The 8,394-nt window shown below is 43.3% G+C and overlaps 1 protein-coding gene across 1 annotated transcript; it reads left to right on the forward strand.

Annotated features, from left to right (window-relative positions):
* The first annotated feature begins 745 nt into the window (after nucleotides 1-745).
* LOC139924080 (immunoglobulin-like domain-containing receptor 1) lies at nucleotides 746-8,133 on the forward strand. The gene is made up of 9 exons (XM_071915008.2): nucleotides 746-999; nucleotides 1,760-1,930; nucleotides 2,685-2,834; nucleotides 3,680-3,799; nucleotides 3,966-4,112; nucleotides 4,472-4,597; nucleotides 5,153-5,334; nucleotides 6,268-6,861; nucleotides 7,506-8,133. Exons 1-9 carry the CDS (start codon nucleotides 951-953, stop codon nucleotides 7,542-7,544), a joined length of 1,578 nt encoding a protein of 525 aa, XP_071771109.1. The 5' UTR covers nucleotides 746-950; the 3' UTR covers nucleotides 7,545-8,133.
* Nucleotides 8,134-8,394: the final 261 nt, after the last annotated feature.

The following is an 8,394-nucleotide window of genomic DNA, read 5'->3' on the forward strand; positions in this document are numbered from 1 at the left end:
AACCATAACATCCAGTTGTTATTGCATGAGCACTGGAATACCTGTATGTGTTGCTGCAAAAGGAGAAGTAAAGAAAGGAAGTAAACCGCATATCTACCTCTCTCAGCCCTTTATTTATCCATACTCTGAGAAACATGGCCTTAAGTGATGTTCTGGCCGAGACCCCGGGGTGAACCTAGTGACAAGCACCAAACTAGCGCCCAGTCTGAGCATATTATTATTATCTCCACTACACTATTTATCTATTTTGTGAAAATGTTGCTACCTGAAATTCAATAGGCAATATTTGAAAAACATAAATGATTTTGTCCTCAAAAATCAAAAATGAATAAGAAGCAAATGTCTTAAGATGACTCTTAACTTCAATACTAACCCATGTGTTTAGCTTTCATGCCAGTAGTCAATATGGGGGAGTGGGTGCCATTTTTTTCATTTTGGACCGAAACTCTTAGAATATTATATCATAGGAGATTAAAAATACCACTAAGGTAAATCATTTAAGGTCGTCATTTAAACTCTCTATTGATTATGCTATTCACTATGATATAGAGTCTATGGTATAAAACCTTATGGTGATTTTTCATAACATGGTTAGCATTCTTTCCACCACCGATCATTTGTCAGTCGGCTTTTCTGCCATAAACTGCTTATTTGGGGGGAATTTCTGTAGGCCTACCTGGTGACGTCACAGGTCTGAGAGATACTCACCTGTTTCGGGGTGTGGCCAGAGAGGATGACTCCAGTCCTCAGGCATCAAGAAGAAGCTTACTCTCACCAGACAAACTCACATCAAGACGGAGTAATGGGCAGTTGAGTAAGAGGTGTTTTAAATTAAGGTCAGACAACGTTTTGTTTTTGATTCCAGTAACTGTGCCTAACTTACTTCGCAAGTTTTATTCGGACGTCGGTCGTTTATTTGAGCGTAATTGCAGTGGTTTCAGTCAACCACAATGTGGAGACTATTAGCTGCTGCGATCCTTCTCCTCTTACTACCAAAAGGTAATTTACATTTCTTTCAATATAGGCACTATGTTGTTATATTATTGGTTAGTTGAACCTCTCTTATTTGTGAACGAGCAACGTTTCAAACTTTTTATTGAAACGACCTAACCGGGGGTATCGGTCACATGACAACAGTTTTTGTTTTTTTTTGATGGATGGATGCCAATCTTGCCTCATATCATACTTGCCCTACATAATGGCTATATATCCATCTATTGTTAGAGTTTTATTAGAGTATATCAAAGGCCCTTTTTTCAGTACTGAAGAATTATTTCTTCATTTTGGTTTTAGTTATAAAACAATTATATTTATGCTTATGCTACTGGTTAGTTACCTACTTATGGTTGGCTGTTATGGGCCTATTGGTAGTTATGGTTTTAGCCTGTAGATTTCAGGCACTTCATGGTGACCTGTTTACATGAGAGACAGATAAACCTAACAGGTTTCATTCTACCATTTGAATGTCGGGTTGGTGGTTTCAGAGTAAGCTATTTCCTGTCCCTTTGTCTGTGTCACTAGTTTTTCTGGTTCTGCCACTTTGAACCAAGCTCCTTGGTTGTGTATTACACACACACACACACACACATGCATACGTATTGCTACTTTAATTCTCTCCCCACTCTCTTCTTCCTTGACTTTTGGCACTAGGTATGTCAAAGCTAGTTTGTTTGTGAGTGTGTCCCCTCTCACACACAGACACACACAAATACACACACAAACTGCTGTAGCTAATCATCTGATTGTCCTCCCTCCCCAGACTTGGTGTGTATTCAGGTGAATGTTCCCCAGCAGGAGCGCACCACGGCTCTGTTTGCCTCTGTGATTCTACGTTGCGACTTCTCCACCTCTGCTAACCTCCAAGATGTTCTGGTCACCTGGAGGTTCAAGTCCTTTTGCAAAGACCCTGTACTTGAGTACTACTCCACATGTAAGTAATTGCACACATCCTTGGGTGTATAAGAATATATGCAGGAAAAAAAGTGATTGTACTTCACACAAAGGCTTGTATATGTGCATGTGACTCCCACAACACTACCTCATCACTGCTTCACCTTGAGAGGATTTATGCATTAGGTAGTTGGAAATTGAAAGGTCTTTATGTGAAAGAGAGGACTCGGGGTACATTAAGATTTATTAAAGAAAAGAAAGAAAGCTCAATGCATTGTGGAGAGAAAAGGACCAGCCATGACACAATTTCTTGTGATAGCCAAGACCAGCAGGATGTTTAGATACATTATCAGTCCCCTCTTCTTTCAGCCTATTCCTCTGTGCCAGGGCAAATGCATTGCAATATGCAGTCAGCTCAATCTAATTGGTTTATTAGATCAATTTAGTTGTCCATTGTCCCCATTGTCCCCTTATCAGTAATTTCCCCAGCTCATGGGTGATGACGACAATTAAGGGATTTGGGGATCAAAGTGGTGCATCGTGGTGCAGGGAGTTACAGATATTTTAAATATTTCAATAGATGATGATGGTGTTCGCTTTGGATGGAGAGTAATCCAATACAGCTGGCCCTTTTTGTGTTGCTTCACTAGCAAGACATGATGTGGATTTAACCATTATATCTATCTGGTAGACAGGCGTATGAAAAGCCGGGGTAAATATGGGTACCAGTCATAGAAAGCCTGTACTTTATCATAATCTGTGTTTTAATTAAAATATTGCCTCTGGTTTTGCAGCGTACCAGGCTGTGTTACAGTTGGGGCAGGATCCAGCGAACGACTGCCCAGATCGCCAGCGGACGGTGCGCACTGTGGTCCAGAAGAGGGGAACCAGTGAGCCTATACTGGGCGCAGAGTACCGCGAACGCAAGATCACCATCCAGAATAGTGAGTTCATACAAATACTTGCACTTGTATGGCCCCATCCAACACAGCAGTGTTGTAGTCGAGGTCAAGACCAGGCCCAAACTTGTCCTAGCTATGGGTCTTGAGGGTGAAGTCTCAAGAACTGCAACACAGTAACACTGCTGATACATCGATGGCTTCACTTACGATACACCCAAGGCTTTCATGCTTCTCAGTAAGGTTGGTCATCAGGGGAAAAGAAACGTGTATTGATAAATGGCTATAGTTTAGGAACAGAGTGACCCTTCCTCCTGACAGCTGATTGGACAAGCTCACACAGTTGTGAATGGTAGGTGTGAATAGGCCAGTCACCAACAATAATGGCCACTGCACCCACTGAGAGGAAGTTTGCTCTGAATATGAGAAGAGGATCTTGGAAGTTGTGTGAAAATGTGCTGCAGAGGTGAGGAGTTTCATAGGTCAAGTTACATTTTCATAATTATAAAACGTTTACTTGCTCTTAGATTCTGCTCAATGAAGAACAGACTATTTGTAGAAAATGCTGTAAACAGTGAGGACGTTTGATAGTGCACAGGTACAGAGGAGGTCTCAACCCAGACTGACCTGAATTTGGCTCTTGATGCTCATGTTGCTGTGGCAATAGTGCTGTGGCGAAAAAAAATCATGCATACTAGCATACCACAAATGAAACACATAGAGCGGTTCCAAACGAAGCAGCAGATGACTTTTACTCCAAATGAACCACTTCTTTCCGAAACATGAATTCTCCTTAACACCACTCGTGAAGCAATGTAGGGCATTTGGCTGAAAGTGTGTGTGCGTGTGCGCGTGTGTGTGTGTGTGTGTGTGTGTGTGTGTTCGTACAGAGGCAGACCTGGTGATCAATGAGGTGATGTGGTGGGACAACGGGGTATATTTCTGTTCCATTGATGCTCCTGGAGACACCAGTGGGGACTCTGACAGAGAAATCAAACTCATCGTCTACCGTAAGAAACCGCACAAACATAAACATAGTTGGCACCACAAAATGAAACCTGTATATGGTCAAAATGAAGACACACAGAAATACCTGTTGGCACGGCATCTGTATTTCTTTGATTTCTTCTGAGTTATTTATATTAAGTGAGCATCTTCCTCCCTCTCCTCTCTCAGACTGGTTGACAGTGTTGTTCATCATCATTGGAGCGCTCCTTCTGATCATGCTCTTCTGTATCTGCTGCTGCCAGTGTTGCCCTCAGAAATGCTGCTGCTATGTCCGCTGCCCCTGCTGCCCACAGCAATGTTGCTGTCCTGAAAAAGGTATTGCCCCCTAAACACACACACACATAACCACCACCAAATACTCATGCATGTATACATTACTCACCCCTGCTTTTCACAGACGCACCACACCCTCTAACATGGACTGAGAAAGTGAACAAATAATGCTCTCTCCTTCCAGCTACAATTATAAGGTGCTCTTGAGCAAGGCATGTAAACCCCAATTAAACCAGCGCAGCCGCTCACTGTTCAGCTGTGGAAGACTGTGGTGTAGCTCCCAGGTGTGAATGTGTGGATGAATTTAAAGCAGGGCGGTGCAGAAAAAAAAGCACGCATGCTCAGAAATGACATCCCTGGATGGACAAAGGTTAAAAAATGGTGTTGTTCTCATTTTCTAGCAGTGATGCAGCATCGTATGATCAAGGACGCTCAGAGGGCCATGGCCCCCTGGATGGGGGGACAGCCTGTATATGGGCCCATGAGTCACGTCTCCTCCTCCCAGATGAACCCGCTGCTCTACGCAGGTACAGACACACACACCCTGCCACACTGTAAGTTATTGTGCGTTCATATGCTGGTGGGAAGGTCTGATATCCGGGACTTCCAAGTCGGCTGCTAAACAGCGTTGCATTGACCTGCATTGTGCTACTTTGTCGGAAAATCAAACCCGGAAGACACAAGAACTTTGCACAGAAGATACAAAGATACAACAAACATGGACCTCCTGCAGCTTAACAAGCTAATTCAAACTACATTCAAACAAATGTTAGGTTAAAACCAGGTAGAAAAAACCTGGAATTTTCGCCTTGTTGAGAAGGTTAAAGGTCACCATTGCGTCATAACTCAGAAAGCTGGGGTACCAACATTTTCTCTGAGTTTAATCATCCGACTTTTGAGGCCGTTCATGTGAAATTTCTAAGTAGGAAATTCAGTTTTCCGATATATCTGATAGCACATGAATGCACAATCAGTTGATAAGCATATAGCTCAAATACCTGGTTTGATGGAAGGTAGTTATTTTTCCACAAATGTCTCCAAATGCTTATAACTTCCGTTTGTGAACGGTGATGTCTCTCCAGGATCTGCTTCAGGGAAGAGCATCCCCATGAAGCCTATGCCCCTCCCTCCTCCTCAGTCTTTGAACTACAGCATGCCCCCTCCCAGTGTCCATGGGCACCACACTCCTGCAAACACCAATCAGATGCTGGACTACCTGGAGAGCCAGGTGAGGGGGATGGACATGAACAGTCCTCTGCTACAGGTATGTAACTGCCCATGTTCTAAAATCTGTTTATAAGGAATATATCGGCATCAAAGAGTTTTTCCTAATCTCATCATGTTCAGTTCTTTCTTTCTATAAACACTTGCTGCTCACCACTTCAGCTCATTTCTTTTTTAGTGTGTTTTAGTGTGTGTGTTTAGTCTGTCAGTTTATATGCGTACTTGTATTGCAAACATTGGCTGCTGATGTTGTGTTTGCGGACAAAGTGCTTTGTGTGGGAAGGGGCTGGATTACCAGCAGTTTAGTTTAGACTGAACTGACTTCATATCTGCGTTTTTGAGGCATGTCTGAATTCTGTTATCTAAATAAAAAATAAATACAAAAATGAATAAAATATCTAAAGCAGTGGTTCTCAAACTTTTTCACGTCAAGGACCCCTAAACTGACACAAATTAGACCACGGACCCCCATTTGATAAGATTTTGTCCCAGGGTCCCCCATCTGATAGGATTTTTGCTTTTAGATGTTTTATTACAGAAAGTGTATGAAACCCATGACCAAAATAGTCATACATTCTGTCATTGTGTTACTTATGGATGGAATTATAGTGAAAATAAATTATTCCCCTTTTTGCTGGGGACCCCCTGGAACCCCCTCAAGGACCCCTGGGGGTCCCCGGACCCCACTTTGAGAACCACTGATCTAAAGACTATTCTGCACACAAGCTAACAAACAATTGTCATATTCATAACTTGTACAGAGAACGAAAATCAGTGGAGAGTGTTTTGGATGCATTTGCAGGTGCAAGGAGTGAAACTAAATTTGTTTGTGGCAGATAGAAAGTCATTGGTAGGCACTTGAATGAAACCTTCTGTCTGTGTGTGTTTCAGTTTGACTGAAAAAGACAATTGGTGGATTTCATTTGTATTTACTTTTCTACTTCTTCTTCTTCTGCCCCCCTCTGCCCCTCAGCCCCAGCCAGTTCCTCCCCCCCACCTCCAGCAGATCCCACCTCCTCCCCAGCACATGCCCATGTCTGTCCCCTTCTCCGCTGGCCCTCCCAGCATGCTCTCTGCCCTCGACAACCACGGCCCTACAGAGCGTCGCGTCATCACACTTCCGCCAATCGGAGAGCAGCAGTCAGGCAGAATCCCACCCCCTGCACCCAAGACACGCCCCCCGAGCTCCAGTGAGAGCAGCCGTAGCGGCTACGCCCATCGCCGTGACGACCGCGGAGGAGGAGGGGCGAGACGTTACCCGTCACCAACCCGGTCTAGAGGTGTTCCTCGGAGCTACAGTGAGGAGTCACTGGATGGACGAGGTCGCAGCGGGACGAGAGGAGGGATGGACCGCCCTCGCTCCCGTTCCCGGGACGACGTGTTTGAGACAAGGTCCCGAGGAAACTACTCGAGAGGGGGGTCCTGGAGCTCAGATGACGAAGACAGCAGTCGGAGAGGAGGAGGAGGAGCAAGGAGAGGAGGCGGAGGCTGGGCTGAAAAACCTCCCAGCTACACAGAGTACGAGCCTGGACAGAAACCAGGAGCGAGGAGGAATGAGCGCTACTCTGTAAGACAGTCACTGCTTTAAGAACAAGTTATACTTCTGCGTCGAAGTGCCGCCGTTGCTACGCTGTAGGTCTTTGCGGTGTTGGCGTAGCCCGCTGAACCTGCCACCGTAGCTTACACCCACCTCTCCAAAAATGTAAGGCAACACAAGACCGCAAGAACTGTGATTGGCTAGATTCACCCTAGATTGTGATAGTGAAGAACAAGATCGAAGAGAGACTAGCTGAAGAAGTTCGCAGATATGTTCATTTGCACAACACCTCATCTCTGAATTATAAAGACTACCAGATGTCATTGAAGTTGTGGTGAGAAATATCCCAGAACATGAGTTTCAGAGAATGTCAACACTACCACTACTACTACTACTTCTGTTATTACTTCCATGGTAACAAAGCACGCCACTGCCATCTAGTATTTGGGTGGTCTACGCGCAGAATCGCCAACGCAGAACCATAACTGCTCACACCAGCAACGGCGGCACTTCGACGCAGCAGTATAAATTGGCCTTTAGTTGACACACACACTCTTTTTAGATGACACACACTCTTGCCACTACACAAATGCACTTACATCAAGACAGATACACCAATACAAACTTTGACTTATTCTGATAGAGTGAATCTAAAGCCAGTGTGTCTCTCTCAGGACAAGAGTTCTCGCAGTGGCACCAGTGTCGTCATCTGAGCCTCCCTGCTGTGAAACGCCCTGTGACCTCTGTTTAGGAGAACATGCACACCTCACTAGAACTGGAAGTCGTTTGTTATCTTCAGGGGGAAAAAAACATATTGTTTGCTATGCTTTTAATATGCCACCATTTTTATCTAGAATATTAAAAAGGAAGTGCTGGCTAAGTGTTTTCCTAACTTTGTTAAGTTAGAAGCTGGGCAGTGGACTTCGCTTTACTCAGGTGGCAGCTGGCTTGCCCAATACAGAAGGATTCATGAAATGTGAGATGGAAAACTTTTACAAAATTACAATTTTATGTAATTTTTAGCCTCAAAATGTGCAGTTGGTGAAGCAAATGTTGGATGTCAAATGTAAAGTTGTTAAGTTTAATGTTAAGCTTTGACTAGAAGCCTGCTGTTACAGATTTGTATTTGCACAAATTCTTGTATATGTGTTTTTAGGGTAGATTTATTATTCCTTTGTCATTTTACATTAACCTATATTTTGTTGTCTGTAACACATATCATTATTGTATTACATTTTTAATCAAGCCATAAAACCAATGTAGGACCCATGAGCTTTATTCTTGTTTGTCTAAAACCAACAACTCTAACATTTGATGTTATATTCACTATTTAATGCTACATGAATAGCATGACTCTTGTGAATGCTCAGGTTAATTTTTGGCATTTTTTATTCATTTTGTAAGTAGTTATTTTTCATATCTCCTGGATATCTTGAAGTGACTTGTGTATTTTTTTTTTTATTAATCTTTTGAAGGAAAATCTGTGTGCCATTATAATGTGTAGCCTATGTTGAGACAATGATGAAGTGATGTTATTATGGGAACTATGTACTATATGCTAAA

The sequence above is a fragment of the Centroberyx gerrardi genome, chromosome 1 (genome assembly GCF_048128805.1).
Source record: "Centroberyx gerrardi isolate f3 chromosome 1, fCenGer3.hap1.cur.20231027, whole genome shotgun sequence".
Taxonomy (NCBI): Eukaryota; Metazoa; Chordata; class Actinopteri; order Beryciformes; family Berycidae; genus Centroberyx; species Centroberyx gerrardi.